The sequence below is a fragment of the Mesocricetus auratus genome, unplaced genomic scaffold (genome assembly GCF_017639785.1).
Source record: "Mesocricetus auratus isolate SY011 unplaced genomic scaffold, BCM_Maur_2.0 Super-Scaffold_6730, whole genome shotgun sequence".
NCBI lineage: Eukaryota > Metazoa > Chordata > Mammalia > Rodentia > Cricetidae > Mesocricetus > Mesocricetus auratus.
In genome coordinates this window covers 93109029-93125795 of record NW_024429184.1, presented here as the reverse complement: position 1 = coordinate 93125795, position 16767 = coordinate 93109029, and the positions used below count along the sequence as shown (strand labels likewise).

At 49.4% G+C, this 16767-nt stretch overlaps 1 protein-coding gene across 1 annotated transcript; it reads right to left on the bottom strand.

The window, feature by feature from the left end:
• Nucleotides 1-4683: 4683 nt before the first annotated feature.
• Nucleotides 4684-13667, bottom strand: Pcyox1l (prenylcysteine oxidase 1 like). Its single transcript, XM_040741738.1, has 6 exons — nt 13514-13667; nt 9663-9869; nt 8466-8640; nt 6482-6693; nt 6181-6321; nt 4684-5762 (listed from the first exon to the last, which is right to left on the bottom strand). The coding sequence occupies exons 1-6, from the start codon at nt 13599-13601 to the stop codon at nt 5101-5103; spliced, it is 1485 nt and encodes a 494-aa protein (XP_040597672.1). The 5' UTR covers nt 13602-13667; the 3' UTR covers nt 4684-5100.
• Nucleotides 13668-16767: the final 3100 nt, after the last annotated feature.

Genomic DNA, 16767 nt, shown 5'->3' with positions numbered 1-16767 from the left:
GCTAAAATCGTGTCTGGGAAACAAATCCCAGATCTGTTTGTCCCAGTCAGTCCCACAAGAGTGAACCAGGCTATCAGAAACTTCTTGCTGGGGATGTAGCAAGAGTTAAGAGTGTCTGCCCAGCACAAATGAAGCCTGCGTTCCATCTCTAGCCCCACATAAAACCAACGGGGTGGTCCACATCTGTAATTCCAGTACTCTGGAGCTGGGTGGGTCAGCAAATTCAAGGCCACCCTTGGCCATGAGTATAGCCTCAGAAACAAATGCTGCTTCCGTTTCTATCTTTTTACATGGTGGCACACTTCACGCTCTTCCTTGTAGCAGCTGTGTAACTGGAACATGGTTTACATAAGCCAGTATGCTACCCAGCTAACTCAAGTTACTAAGACACACGCTCCAGGTTCTGCAGTGCCACGGCTAGGGCTCTGGATGCTGTGGCGATGACCCTTGTCACAGATTGGAAAGGTTGCCCTCAGGCCCAGGATACTTGCAGAACAGACCAAATCTCTCCCAAATGGCCCTCTGGTTGCAAAAGAAGTCCTAAAATCTTTTTTTTCCCCCTGGAAGAGGAGCTCTGGTTTTTAAACACTCAAAAAGATGTAAGGCCAACTGGATAGATAATTTTTCATTCAACCACTTATCTGCAGTTCTGGGGTACCAGTATCTGTGATCCTCAAAATGTCAGTGAGTCAGTCACCCAGGAAGCTTGTTCAGACAGACTTCTGGCCCTGTACTCAGAGGTGCTAACTTAGGTGGGGATTGCTGGGGTGTTTTTTTTTTTTTTCTTTCATTTGAATGATGTGGTTTCTCTTAATTTCTGCTATTGTGGGTCCTGGGGGTGCTGATGCTGTCATCTGTGACCACACGCTGAGAACCAGTGGTCACATCAAAACATTCTACTGACAAACACAGGCAGTATGGACTTATCTTAAAGCCCATACTGGGTTTTACCCCTTGTAACTGAATCTTGCCCCCTGGGCCTTCTAATCCCACAGCAAATCCCCAATCAGCTGTCCTGGGCTCTAAAAATACCTTGCCCACCCCAGGACAGCTGAGGGGCTTGGGCTATTTTCTGTGGATAAGATGGGCTAGCACTTTGTTAATGTCCTGCAAAGGGTCAATAGCCCACTGCAGGAATACTTCACTTGGCTGCTTGAGCTTGTGTGCATGCAACAGCTTCAGTGCGGAATGCTTTAATTGTCTAATTCATGAAAAGCCAATGGTTAGGTATGTGCCTGTCTGGGCTGGAAAGTAACTTACCTTTTTTGGTATTGTTGTAGAGTGTATACTGGTTAAAATTACCCTGGAAGTGTTGGCCTGGTTCCAGACACATGGAAAATAGACTCCACGTGCCAGCTCATGCCGATCCCTTTAGCAGCCACTTCTGTAGGGGCTGCTTCCTTAAGGCTCCCACAGATGCTCTCTGAGTCTATGTGTGTCCCTAAATGCGGCGTATCAAACGTGGGCTTTCTACATGCTAAGTGTGTGTTTTGTCACCGGGCTATCTATCCTCCAAGTCTTGTGCGCTCTGGGTCATAGGCCCTTGTGACGGGCACAGGAACTTCCAAGGCTTTACTGGAAGTCACTGTGGGAGAAGTTGAACTGCAGGAGTCCTGGGGGAGCACAGGTAGTGTAGGTAGGAAGGAAACCCTCTTCTTGTCGAGAAGGGGCCATCCTTACAGAGGGTTCGAATCTTAGAGATGCTTGTTATGCAAGGGTGATGACTTTCCCTATTGCTGGGTTCTCATCTGTGAAACCAGCGGGTGAGGTTTCAGGGTCTTCAGGCACTTGTCCAGTCTTTACAATCCTGGGACTTAAAGGTGTAGTGCTTTTGTTTTTGAGGAAGAGAGGGAGGGAGAATGTATGCACTCATGCATACCTTGTGACTCACAGGTAACTTCTGGGACTCAGTTCTTTCCTTCCACCCTGGGGATCTTGGGGTTGAACTGAAGTGTTCAGGCTTGCCAGCAAGCGTCTTAATCCACTGAGCCTTCTTGCTGGCTTGAAACTTGGCCTCTTGGGCCTGAGCAGGGATGCTCACGCCTTGGGAAAAGTGAGTCTATAATGAATGTAGAAACTTACTTGGGTCTAAGGCTAAATGCACATTTCCTAGCTAGAACATGACACATATAAACAAATGCAGAGGCTTCCAGAGGACCTACCACCTGCCCCCTGGCTTCCTTTAGTGCTGTTTTGTGTGTGGGTGGGAGCGAGGCATTCCTTAACACCTTACTCCCAAAGATTTGGCTTGGGTCATCTGCTCTAGAAAGTAGAATATCTGTGTAGAGTTTTGTGGTTTTCTTTTCTGAGACATGTACCCCAGGTTGGCCTTGAACTTACTATGTAGCCAAAGATGACCCTGAACTTCCCATTCTCCTGCCTTACCTACTGAATGCTGGGATTACTGCCAGTGATATGATGGCCATGATCCAGGGCTTTGGGCATGCTAGGCAAGGACTCTATTGACGGAGCTGTGTTCTTAGCCCTATGTACAGGGTTTTCTTAGCCCTGAGTGTAGGGTTTTCTTAGCACCGTATGCAAGACTTTAAGTGCTCATTATACTGCACTGAGGACTACAGACAGTAAGGGTGGGGCCTTTTCTGTTTTGCAGGTCAGACTCACAGGCCTAGGCCTAGGGAGGGAATGTCTGCTTTGGCTAAGGTGGGTCCTGGGACAAAGCTTTCAGTTGGCCAGTGTTCCTCTTTCTGGAATCTGTCCTGCCAATGATGAGACCATGAGATGAACCTGGAGGCTTGGGCAAGTGGACCTCAGGGCACTGGGAGTGGCTTTAGATTGGAGCTGTTTAGGCATGCCTATTCAGGCAAAGGAGGCTCTGAAGTGCAGTCAGCTTTAGCTGAAGCCCAGTGGAGGACCTGTCCTTGGGTCTAAGCCACACCCTCCTTACGGACCCAAGAGAGCAGAGTTAGCAGAGTGTGCTTTGCATTGCCTTCCTCTGGCCCAATACCAGTCATACAATGGCAGCCTGGCCATCTGCATTTCAAAGTCCATTGAAAGACACCCTCACACTTTTTGAACTTGGGGCATGGGGGCTCTTAGGTTCCCTCCACAGCTGTGACATTTGGATAAGATCTCTGCTCCAGAGGTTAGTATTATTAGAACCTGCTATTCTAAGGAAATCAGTTTATTCTATGACCCCACTACTGGTCCAGTGTCTGAAGCCCAACCAATCAGCACTTGGCCCTGCTCTGGTCACAGGTATCGGTGCTGGGCTGGTTCATATGGCCTACGTTAGAAATTTGACTCAGTGGCTGTGGGCGACCCTCCCACTGGGGGAGCTGATGACTCAGCAGCCTTTGGCTGAGAGGGAAGGACCTGGGGATTGCCCTGTCCTCTGCATGTATCAGTAATATCTTCATCATTCAGTTTTCATTTCACTTCAACCAAAACTTGTTTTACCGGTGCACCAGTCCTACGGCGTCTGTAATATCTTACCACGTGCAGATCATTTGTGCCCTAAAATCATCTCTTTACTGCCATAGCCATCACCTGGGAAAGCATGAACCTTCCTTCATTCCAGTGTGAGCCTAAATGCAGAGGGGAGGGGCTTTTGCTCTAGGCTGAACTCAACTAAGGTGGAGCTCCAAATGGGGATTGTTCTATAAAACTTAGCAGAGACCTCAGACAAGTTATGTCCTCTGTGAGCTCTTGTCTTCCTTGCAGAAGAAAAAAGCCAGACGACTCTCAGGACTGTCTGTTGGGCAAGCTTCCAGGCCGGGATCCTCCGGTGGTCTTGTGTCCTCTGTGCACCCAAGGCCCTCCCTTAAAGCAAAGCTTAACAAGTCTGAGTGGTTTGCAAGTTTTGTGTGTGCACATGTGTGTGTGTGTGTGGGTGTGTGTGTGGGTGACCCACACTGGCTCCACTCCTCAGTGTGCCCCTCTGCAGAAACGCACAGGCTCAAAGGAATGAAGACAAGTTTCACTCCAAATGCACTGATCTGGGTGCATGCTGGTACTGAGACTTGAACCAGGGGCTTCATGCATTCCAAATATATGCCCTCCACTGAACTACGCCTGCGATCCTCGATCTTTATTTTATCTATTTCTGTAATGGTTTGACGGTGCCAAAGCCAAGGCCTCCCAAATGCTAATCATGCACTCTATCACTGATCTTTATAGGCTACAGAAAAAGCACAGCCCAATTCTCTCTCGATGAAGCCAGTGCTAGAGAAAGCACCAGATTAACCTCCAAAGAACTCCATCCCACAGCATCCTTTCCCCTGCTGGGGGCGGGGTGGAGTTCGGGGGTGAGGTAGGACCACTCTGTACCACCCCAGGACTTGCCTCCTTTCAAGCCAGATCCATCACATGACTCCTGTACCTTACTTAAAGAGCACGGTCAATCCTTCCAGGGGTCGTCAAAGCTTCCTTTCTTCCTACCGCTCAACTTGTCTCCATTTTCTACCTGCTTGATTGACAGGAAGCCCAGAGCTCCACGGATTATCAGTGTGGGGCTATCAGTCCTATCAGTCATGCGCAATGTTGGGGTGGGGGGAAGTGTGGTGATGGTCTCTAAAGATGTTCTGAACTAGAACCCGCACCAGATGGCCCATCCAAATGTTGACATTTTCTGATCTTGCTTTCTCTTAAGTAGCTGGTTGTAATGTTTTGCTGTAGGCTATGCATTAGGGAAATTGGTAACAGAAGACGGAAACGAGAGAAAACTGAGTTCTTTGCTTTATATGCCTTCTCACAGTCATCTTGGCTTCTAGTGAGAAAATGAAGTCAGAAGTGGCTTGGAGGATGGATTTTTATTTCTTCCTGAACAGTAACAAAAACACCCCACCAAAAAAACCAAAACAAACCAAAAACCAAAAAAAAAAAAAAAAAAAAAAATCCAAAACACTGACCTGAATTTCCTTCCCTTTTCTTAATCTCTCCCTTAAAAAACAAAAAAAGGCACCCTCTAAGAGGATCCTTAGGCAGATAGTAGGTCACCTGGACCCACACGGGGGAACGTCTGCTCAGTACACGAGGGTGGAGAGCGGAGTAGCCCACGAATGTGGCCTAGTCAGTCCTGTGCTGCTGGAGTGGGCTCTATCTTCAGTGTGGGACAGAGTTCCTGGACTCTCTCTGGAACCCTCACAGTTCAGTCTTGACCTTATGGATTAAGTCCTTTTGGTCAATCTTGTCCAGGTCCTGGTACCAGCGGTTATAAGCTAATAAGGCCACATTCTTAGCAGCTACAGCCATCATCTCCACGGAGCTTGCCGCCCACTCCAAGGCATTGAGGTAGAAGAGCTGGTCATGGAGTGCGAACTTCGGGAGGCTGCGGCGGGAGCCGTAGAGGGGGTGGGCCTGCCACTCCGCTGTCTGGACCGAGTAATAGGAACGGAAGAGGGTCTTCAGCTCAGTCCGGAAGAGGGGCTTCGGGGACTGCACTCGCCACACTGCTGCCTCCTGGGGCTGCTTACGCCGGAAGCTGGCTGAGATGTTGACAGGACAGATGTTGTCCAGAGTGCAGAAGAAGCTGGGGAAATCTGTGGTGAGTATGTTGGCGAAGGGGAAAAGCTTAGGGTCGGGGAAGCCAAAGTAGGAAGAGTTGAGGTAGCCATGGACCAGGGAGACCACGGTGGGCTGGAAAGAGTCCTGAATGTCATCAATGGGTGGAGTAAAGCCTTCAAAGGTGATGTTGTTGCTGCTGTTGTCCAGGTGCAGGGGTGTGGCAATGACCACGATGTCGTAGAACTCAGAGCTGTTCCCCTTGTCACTCTCATATGCCACTTGGTACAGGGCTTTCCCTTCTAGCAGGAGAGAGAACATAAGCGTCCATTTATTCCTGGGATTCTACCCACAGACCTTCTTTCCATTTGGGGCCCAGCACTGGGGGTGCAGTGAGTCTGGTGTCAGGGGCAGCTGAACTGTCCATTTTGCATATTGATGTCCCTGCTTGGTGAACACTGGTTTGGATGTTAGAAATGCCCACGTCCTTTTCTGGTTCTGCTGCAGACTGGCTGAGGTAAGCATGCCACTCAAATTCTCAATGGTCAGAGGGACAGTAGATAACCTGGAGGAAGCTTCCTAGCGCTGACACGGACCACAACAGCGCCCTCTAGTGTCTGTGGGCCTTCCCCTGATTTCCTGAGAAATTATGGTTGAGGTACAGAAGGGGGAGCACTGGCTAGGAACGGTAGGGGCATAACTCCTGTTTTGTTCACTCACCTATAGTGTGCAGAGTCACAGAGGTCACCGTGGCATGAATCACGCTGGCCTTGGCGAGCTTCAGCAAACCGGAACAAACCAGCTTATTGCCCCCTTCCACGGACCACAGGTTGCCCTGAGCCCCAGCTAGTGACATGGCTCCTGGGAAAGGGAGGAAGGAAAGATCTTGGGCTTCCTCCTAACCATGAGCACGGGCAGCATACATAAAATACAATGTGATTAGAAAAAAGAATGGGGCGATGATAATAGGACCCTGCTTGTTGTGGGCAGGGTGGGTAGGCAGGCTGAGGGCTGCACTCACCAGCAAAGGCAGGCATTGATGCTGACTGGCCATAGCTGGCCCGTAGGACAGCAGAGACAACATCATCAATAAAGCGCTGTGTGACCCCCACCTGGAGCAGGGACTCGGCCACTGAACGCTGGGTCATGTTGACAAAGGTGGCCTCCCCCAGTGAGTACAGCAGTTCTTCTACGCCCGAGAAGGCATAGCCGTGAGCCTGGTACTTGTAGATCCTAGGAGACACAGGGGACTGGAGTCTTGTGCACAGAGGCTTGAAATGGACCACCTGTTGTGAGGTCCTGGAGGCCTGCCACTTTATCCCTTTGGCCTGTTCTGTGGCTATAGTGGGCTTGTCTGTTCCCCCTCACTGGTGGCCAGGGACAGTGCAGCGATAAAGACAAATGGTCTAGGGTCCCAAAGGACCACACTTCCTAGTGTGGCTAGATGCCAATCACATCACACTTCCTGCCCAAGGTGCTGACATGTCTCTGGGCATCGGTGACTTTTTTTAAAAACTGGTTTCTAGTCTGTCCTGGCTTCAAGAACCAAGCTGGACCTCATGGCAATAGACTCATACTATTACTGTCCCCTACTCTGGCTTGATCTGGCGGTGCTCTCAGTTGCTCAGAGCTCCTGTCCTGTTCCTCTTCTATTTCTTCCAGTTCCAGAACTAGCACAGGTGGGAAACTATCTGCTGATATATTCTGGACTAGCTTGTCTTTGAACTGCATTACACACATGTATGAAATTACCAAGGAATCGGTTTAAAAGGAGAGAAGAAAAAGAGGGGAGGTATGGAGGCTTTGGGGGACATCTGGAGAATGGAAGGAAGAAGTGTCACCGTGTATGGCCTGATCATAGAGTGGGAAGGGGTGGAGAATGGAAGAATGCCATGGGACCACACCTGGGCATCTGACCCTGAGGAGAGTCAGTGATGGGCCAGAGGGGCGGCGGCTGCTCAGGGGTCCAGGAACGGGGACGGGAGGGAGGGGCTACAGAGGAGGAGTGACTGCTTGGCATCTGAGTACAGAGCAGGTGCAGATCACGTGTCCTCTGTATCTGGAGGTGTTAGGATGGGCTAGCACTCAAGAGGAAGGAAGAGTTAAGAGGGGCCGGGCGTTGGTGGCGCACGCCTTTAATCCCAGCACTCGGGAGGCAGAGGCAGGCAGATATCTGTGAGTTCAAGGCCAGCCTGGTCTACAGAGCGAGTTCCAGGACAGTCTCCAAGACAATACAGAGAAACCCTGTCTCGGAAAAAAAAAAAAAAAGAAAAAAAAGAAGAGTAAAGAGAAACATTTGTCCTAGAGCATTGGTTTTCAACCTGTGGGTCTCGACCCCTTTGAGGTCCAATGACCCTTTTACAGGGGTTGCATATCAGATATTTACAATACGATTCTTATCAGTAACAAAATTACAGTTATGAAGTAGCAAGGAAATAATGTTATGGTTGGAGTCACCACAACATGAAGAACCGTATTAAAGAGTCGCAGCATTAGGAAGGCTGAGAACCACTGCTCTAGAGGGACAAAGTAAGGTCAGAAAGCTTGCAAATGGGTGACCTCAGGTTGCCTACATGAATGTTTCACTTGGTTCACAAAATCAATTGGTGATAAACACTGCTGAAAAGCTGGACAATTTCACGACATGAAACCTTGTGGCTGGCCACAGTGTGCTGCAGCTCGCTGCCTCCCTCGGGTGGCCTTATTCTTCAGGCTACCCCACCCCCTGTTCTCTTCCACCCAGGGGTCTCACCCACTTACACCCCACCTTAGCCTTTGTAAGCGACTGCGTTTGCAATCCGGGCTTCAGTAATTCAGTGGGAGGAATGAATGAAGACCAGTGTCACAAAGCCAAGGGCCCTGTCCCACGCACTCCTCGGCCTGGGGCTTGCACTGGGCCTGCGCAGAACTACGCAGGGTCCTTCACTCATCTTTCACAGTTTCCAACCCGTCAGATCCTACCCAAGATCCCCCTGACGTCGTTCTGCAGCTCCGCCCGGCCCTACCTCATGAACTTCTCCATGACCTCCTCCACCCACATCTGCAGCCTCAGGAAGCTGATGCCGTAGTGCCACCAGAGGCGGAAGAGGTTCAGCAGGTACCAGTCCGTTTCCTCCAGCACGAAATGCTCCCCGCCGAAGATGGCGCTCCTGCCCACCACCTCGCGCCGCTGTCTCAACCCTGTGGAGACCGGCAGCCCCTCAGCTCCCCTTCACGGCCCCCAGGAGGCCCAGAAGTGCTCTGAGCTTTCGCACTGGGGCCTTGTGCTTCGTGTCTGTAAGTAGCATGCTAATGAATACATTGAGAAAAACGTCTGCTCTTCCTAGTGAACAAGAAAATGAAAACAACGCACCATTTTGTATTTCTCAGCCAAAGTGACGGAAATGCTTCCCTTCCAGAATGTCTAAAGGCTCACAGGGCAGGGCTAGCTTTGATATGGGTCCCTGAACTCACTCACAGTAGTTCCTTATAGCTTCTCAGAACTTCACTCAAGAATATGTATGTGGTCATGATTTCGTCCCTTCCACCCCGACATACATATACAACATCCTGCATCCTAGACAGTCTACTGTATACTTACATGGCATTGTGTTTCACCCCAGGTACAGAGAGGGTGGCAGGGGGACATTTCAACCTTCTGCTATGGCAAACCCGGCTGTAGTGAATGAATTTGCATGTATGCACTTTGCATATCTATAGGACCTGATCCTGTAAGACCACGTGTGAGAACTGGAAATGCTTCACCAGACAGCATGAGCTTTTGGAGTTTAGATGATGCTGACTTTGAGTCCCAACTTTATCATCTCAACTGAAGGATGTTAATGATTTGAGCTGCAGTGTCTTTAGAGGGAGCTCTGTCTCTCATCCTGAAGGCTGGTCGGGTTTGGGGCAATGTTCACATACCACCTGGCAGAGTACTAAGTATCTGGTGGGCAACAGGATGAGGACACTGATATGACTGCATAATTAAGAGGCAGTACACCGAAAGGGAGACTGGCCTGGGAGTCAAACCTGAGTTCTAATCCCGGCTCTGCAACTAACTCACTGTGTACCTCAGGCAAGTTCTTTCCCCTCTCTGGTCTCAGCTGCTCCATCTGTAAAACGAGGAGATGGAGCTAGATGACTATTTGACCACAAGGGTCCGGGGGAGTCTGGGAAGGGCCTGGGGCACGGGGCACGAGTCCCCAGTGCTGGACACTCACCCAGCAGCTTGACGAAGTCCTGCATGTGGAGGCTCAGAGAGTGGAAAGAGGCTGCCCCGCTCTCGTAGTTCTGCTTGTTGACGGAGATGGTGGCCAAGCGGCCACCCACAGCCCCTTTCTCATAGACGACAATTTGCACTCGGGGTCCAAAGTGTTGCTGGAGGAAATGGGCCACAGCAGAGCCTCCGATCCCAGCTCCAATAACAGCTGTCAGCAAACGAGAACAAAGAGGGAAGGAGAGATGGAATGACGGGAGAGGCTGCTTACTTATGCACTATCCTGTGCAGAGCGGAGGCTCCTGGCACTGGCGCGTAGCAGGCTTCTAGAATCTCAAAGGGAGAACTCACAGTCTGAGTTTTAGGATGCCAAGAGCTGCCCCATCCGCCTGGCACCTACTACCATCCTCACCAAAGGAAGACTCCCATCGGCAAGACAGAGGAATCTCAAAATTCAGAATGCTCTTAGAAAGAGACTAAATCGGGTGGGGTGGTGGCAGCACACACCTTTATTCCCAATTCTTGGGAGGCAAAGGCAAGCAGATGTCTGAGTTTGAGGTCAGACTGGTCTACAGAGAGAGTTCCGGGACAGCCAGGGCTACATAGAGAGACCCTGTCTCAAAAACCAAACCAAACAAATGATGGGGTGGGGGATGCCTATAAGCTGGACCAATGAGACGGCTGATGTAGAGGCTTGCTGTCAAGCCTGTTTGATCCCTGGAACCTGTGCAGTGGAAGGAGAGAGCTGACTCCTGCCAAGTTGTCCTCCGAGGGCCACGACATGCAGTCCCTCTCATACATCAATCAGTCAATGTTAAAGAAGGCAGAGAATGCATTTAGATTCTTATAAAATTTCCCATGCCCTCCATTTTTCTTACTTAAGGATTAACTGGTGAAAACAGTTACTGATGAAGCACTTAATTCAGGATCAACAAACTACAGCCCATAGGCCAAAATCCAAGAACAGGTCTTTCTTCTCTCTCTCTCTCTCTCTCTCTCTCTCTCTCTCTCTCTCTCTCTCTCTCTCTCTCTCTCTCTCTCTCCTTTTGAAACAAGGTCTCCCTTCTCCCTATGTAGACCAGGCTGGCCTTGAATTCATAGAGATCTGCCTGTCTCTGCCTCTGCCTCCCCAGTGCTGGGATTGAAGGGGTGAACTACCACACCCAGAAGGTTTTCTTTTTTTTCTTTCTTTTTTGAGGTAGGGTCTCACCATGCTGCTTAGGCTAGCCTTGAACTCCTGGACTCAAGTGAGTCTCTCTCTCAGCCTCCAGGTGCTGAGGACATCTGCCAACAAAAACCACATCCTTTCTTTTACTTAACCATCAGTAGAAAAATACCATTAAATGGCCTGTAAAACTCAAAATATTTACTCACTGGCTCTTTACGGACTTTTTGGTCAAAGTCCAACCTACCACCTGATGCTGCTGGGAACCACTGTCTAGACAGATAGTTGTCAACAAATAGCCGAGAGGGAGGAGAATGAACTAGTTATGAAACCATTGGGCTGGGCTGTTGCCTTACCTGCAATTCTGTCTGCCCAACATCTGAAACACTGTTTCCCTCTCACTGACAGCCCAGTATTCCTCTCCAGCCGGGCAAGGCCATAAAGACGTCCCCAGTCCCCAGGCGTCTCTCATGCATGTTCCAGCAGCTCTGGAACTCTGCCTTTGCCTTCCCATGTTCAAATGGCTTGAGGACAGAGAGGAAACGGGATTATGCTGTCCCCAGACCCTGTCGGACTTTTCCGTGAACTATCCATTGCATGCTGAAATAACCAACTCTCTTTTCTCAGTATTTAAGAGTCACTTCCAGGAACACCCTTCATTTCTTCTTAACCACTCTGCTCTACTTCCTTCCTCTTGCTCTGGAGAGAGCTCCAAATTAATGGACACTTCAAGGTCTGGAAGTGCCACATTCAACCCCTACTCCCCCAGGCTAAGAGTGAGATGTCACTGTGAACAGGATTACAGATCATCCATAACAGACACTGCTTTTTGTCCTATAAGATGTGCCGAGGCTCAGAGATGAACCAAAGAGGGTTCTGGTTCCTAGGAGCCTAAGCAGCCAATGGGCAGAGAGACTCATAGATGATCAGCTAAAACACTCCATAACCAAGGAGGACAAGAGGCTTTCAGGGAGTCCTGAGGAGGAAGCAACAGATACAGCCTTCACATAGAGAGAGCATTTGTGCAGGACCCTAGAGACAAATCCACATGCCTGTGAGAGGAGATAGAAGAGCGTGAGCAGGGCATCAAGGGGAACTCTAGAGGGCCACTCAGAAGCATTGAGATAGGATCCTGCTAGAGTCCAAGGACTATGGCCTCCAACAGGAAGCACCTTGTCATCCTTTCTCGGTTCAATCCAAACCACCGAGGGGGTTGAAGGCATTCAGGAAAGCTAAAGGGCAGCTCACCATCGACTGGGAGGACTTGGGGGAGGTGTGTCTGGGAACAAGCTGGAAGGAAGCAGGCTGCAAGCTACGGAATCATCATTTGTTTCTGTTGGGGTAGTCCTTACTGCCCATCCCCAGAAAAAAAACAAAAACAAAACACTGTACCTCCTGGTCCTTGCCTGCCTAACTCATTATCCTTCCATGCCTGCTACCAAGTCAACCTCCACTGGGCCTTCTCTCAATACCCGAGACCCCAGCATTCTGTTTTCTGTGGACTCTTCGGTCACAAATCAGTTTCCAGTATGCTTTGGTCAGCCTTAACCCTCTGTGGCCTGTTGTAGTTTTCTTACACAATTAAGCTTTAGTACTGTACTGGCCCTGGCAAATCTATGCCATCTCAGATGTCCCAAGGAACTCTTGTCAACTGGGGTTTAAGGAGGCAGCTTAGTGGAATTATTTATTACTGTGTACTCCTACAACTAGGAACTCAGCATTTCTGGTTGTAGGAGTTCATGTGCAAAGAGATTTGAGACCCTTTGGGTCACTGAGTTAAAACGAAAGAAAGAAAGAAGGAAGGAAGGAGGGAAGGAAGGAAGGAGGGAAGGAAGGAAGGAAGGGAACCAGTGACAAGGACTACACAATGGTGTGTTTAGTGAGGTGTCCTGGTGCCTGCAACTTATTTTGAAATGCATCAGAATGTGAGTAGTGTTAGTAGCAAGTGGGTGGTGGGCACATGGATGAGATTGTAAGATTCAACTTTGCTGTATGTCTGAGAACTTTGGGATAAAATGTTGGGGGAAATCACACAAATAATAAAGAAAAATGACTACGGTTAGGGGTCTCCATTCTGGGCTGTGGGGCTGTGCAGAAGAATACTTGTCTAGCAAGCAAGCCTGAGAGGGGGAAAGTTCCCCACTCTGTCACACAGCAAATCCACCCCCAGCAATCTATTGTTTTGTCCCGCGGAAGGAACTACCTTTTACAGACCGGAAGTTCTGGTTAGATGTTACTTCTAGGAAGCCTCCTTAGAGCCCGCAGAACCTGCCAAATGCCCTTCAGACATGGAACTTTCTCATCCTAAGCAAGGGACTGGCGTCCTGAAGGAGCCACAGCCACAGCTTGCTGCTCCACACAGCAGGGCCCTCAGCCGACCCCTGCGAACGGCACCGCCCAGCTCCTGTCTTGTCACCCGAGAGCTTCTCAAGAAGCAAATATTCCGTGACCATGCGCCTTGCGTATAGCTGTCAGTGGCTATTCCTGCCCAGGCCTTCTCCTTCCCAGGTGACCCTCTCCTCGTGTCACGCCACCCTCTCGATCAGCAACTCCCCTGTGCACGCTTCTTCCGCGCCCACCAGCCCCTAGGCATTCCTGTACCCAGCTCCTCTCGGGAGCAGCCCTCCCCTGACCCGGGTCAGCAGCAAACCCTCTTCCCGCCCGAGCACCCCACCGCATCCTTCCCGCACCGATTTTTCCCGGCGGGGCATCTCCGCCTGCAGCGGCAGCGGTGAGAAGCGTGGCCAGCATGGCGAGCAGCGGGGCAGCACGGGCCATGGCGGGAGGTGACCGGGCTGCACGCTGCGGATCCCTGCTCGCGGTTGGCGCTTGACTGCGCGCCCCGCCCTGACGTTCCACTGGCCGCTTGGACTTGCAGCCTTTCTGGTCCCAGGATTTCATTGGTCGAGCAAACGTCCCTCTGCAGAACGAGGTCTCCATTAGCTACATCTGTCTCAGGAAGGGCTCAATCATTGGCAGCGTCCCTGTCCCTCCTCCTTGGATGCGGGTTCTTCATTGGCTGGCTCATTGTGCTCAGGCGCAGGTGTGCGCGTCTTTGGAGCTCAACATCAGGACCAGGGCCCAGTCGCACTGCGAGATGCACAGAAGGGAGGTCAACCACAGTTCCTAGCTTTGTGATGTGCCTTTTAGTGTTTTGTGATGTGCCTTCTTGGTGTCTGTTTCCAGGGGGCAGAATAATCTAGGCTCTACCTTTCTAGCTGTGATGATAGTGGCGGGGAAATCCTTTTGGGGGCTTGTTACTCCCTCAAGTGCTGTGAATTGCTGACCAAGCTGGTGACCTGGTTGACTGGATGTGCTTCCTTGTGCAATGCAAAAACAAGCACGTCTGCATTGGATCCTTCGTTTTTGTTTTTGCTTCCAGTTTCTAAGAATTCCACCTGCCTTTTACTATCTCTCCCTTTATTTTTATTTAGTTATCTGTTTTCTTATTTAGATACTAGGTCTCATGTAGTTTTGGCTGGCCTGGACCTCACTAAATAGGGGATACTCTGGTGGAAGCTACACCTCAGCCCCGGGCATCGATATAACCAAAGAGTCTGGAATGTTCTGGTGGAAGCCTCCAGAGACCTCCTTTGAGACTAGTTAACACCTCCCCCACGCTGTACCTAATGAACACACAATGGGAGTGGTAGCATTAGAGAATCTCACACGATCCTGACTTCACTGTGCGTGTGTCTGTATGTCTGTCAGTTCTTCATTTACCCACCATCCCTAGCCAGGGTGCCAGGACCCAAGCCACACAGGTCACAGCACGTTAGCTTACAATTTATTTTTGTTATTATTATTTTGGTTTTTCCAGACAGGGATCCTCTGTGTAGCTTTGGCTGTCCTGGAACTACTCTGTAGACCAGGCTGGCCTCGAATTCATAGTGAATTGCCTGTCTCTGCCTCCTGAGTGCTGGGATTAAAGGCATAGGCCACCATTACTGGCATACAACTTATTATTTTTAATATAACCACTTAACCAATCTTCCCTGTCCCCTAGGCTTTAGACAATCATACAAAAAATGCAAGAAAAACTATGTGATAATTTAAGCACTAGAACAGGAGCGCTTACTGGAGTTTCATGTAATCCTCACAGTATGATGAGTTATAACCATTTTATAAACATGAAATGAGTGGTGGCCTAAGTCACAGGCACCAGAACTGCCCTCAAAGTCTGTGCCTACCAAGCCTGAGTTCTACTACACTGTTCTGTGCCTACCAAGCCTGAGTTCTACTACACTGTTCTGCGCCTACCAAGCCTGAGTTCTATTACACTGTTCTGCGCCTACCAAGCCTGAGTTCTACACTGTTCTGTGCCTACCAAGCCTGAGTCTACTACACTGTTCTGGCCCGCTTATCCCCCCCTTTGAGCTTTCTGTAATTATAGCTTCATTTCAATATGAATCCACGATTTAAATCTGCAAAACTACAGAACGATAAAAAAGCCTAATATTGGTCTACTTGCAAAAATATATGGAAAGATCAGAACACACTCGAGATAACAGAACTCCTAAAATGACAGTCCGTTCTAGCTCACATGCAAGGACAGCTAGAAACTCCAAAAATACACGGCTCACTTTCTCATTGTTCCCATCTGTCAATCTTGTAGAAATGAAGGCAAAGTTGTATTGTGGAATGTGAAATTAAATTTACATTAGGCACTTAGTGAAGTGGTAAAATAATGCCTTGTCAAGAGAATCTTTTGTCTGCAGAGTCCTGGGAATAGAACCTGGGATCTCTGGAAGAGCAGTCAGAATGCTCTTAACCACAGCCTACAGCAAACAGTACCTTTTAAGTACACCCATATGATGGTTTACAACCATTTCTAACTCCAGTTCCAGGGAATCTAACACCCTCTTCTGGCCTCCACAAGCACCAGGCACACACACAGTACAGAAATACATGGAGCCAGCCGGGCATTGGTGGCGCACGCCTTTAATCCCAGCACTCGGGAGGCAGAGGCAGGCGGATCTCTGTGAGTTCGAGACCAGCCTGGACTACCAAGCGAGTTCCAGGACAGCCTCCAAAGCCACAGAGAAACCCTGTCTCAGAAAAAAAAAAATACATGGAGACAAAAGGTACACACAAAATATGGTCATAAAAACATTTTTTAAAGGTGGGGGTTGGAGAGATGGTCTAGCAGTTAAGAGCACTGGCTGCTCTTTCAGAGAACCTGGGTTAATTCCCAACACCCACATGGCAGATCACAATTGTCTGTAACTACAGCTTCAAGAGTCGACACCTTCAAACAGATACACATGCAGGCAAAACACCAATGTGTGTGTTATGTTAGTGCTTTATTGGTCAACATAGTGTATTCAGCTATCTTGCATGTTTTTGTTATGGTAGAAGCTTCACCCCAACCCCTGGCATCCAGCTACATGCTGTCTCTTCAAGGTCCCTTTCTGCCCGTATTTCCCAGAATTCTCCTTGTCTCCTAGTCCCACCTATCTTCCGCCTCTATTGGCCAGTTTTATTCATCAACCAATAAGAGAAACATACGTAGAAGAACATCCTCCATCAGAGTCTGGAATGTTATGGTGGAGGTTCCACCCTAGCCCCCTTCCCCCATCTGCCTCCAAACCCTGCTGCATCTCAGAAAGCCTGCCAAATGATGGCCCCTCCCCCAGAGATACTCAAGACCACTCCCACAAGGTATTTAAACTGTCCCCCAAGAAGAGACTTGTGGTTTTTCTGGTCTCCCTTTCCCGTCTCCTCTCTGGGGCACTGTAAGGCCATCCAGGAGTGCTGTAACTATTAAATGTGGGTCTTTCTAATTTGGCTTCATTTGGTCTGATTTGGATTGTTGCATCGGCAGAGAGGCTTATCAGGATATAGAAACTTTTCACACAGAAGATAAAAAATAAACAAAAATTTAAAACTGATATTTACTGCTCCTAGTACATTTTATACCAAGTCCTATCTTTGCCCAAGTGTT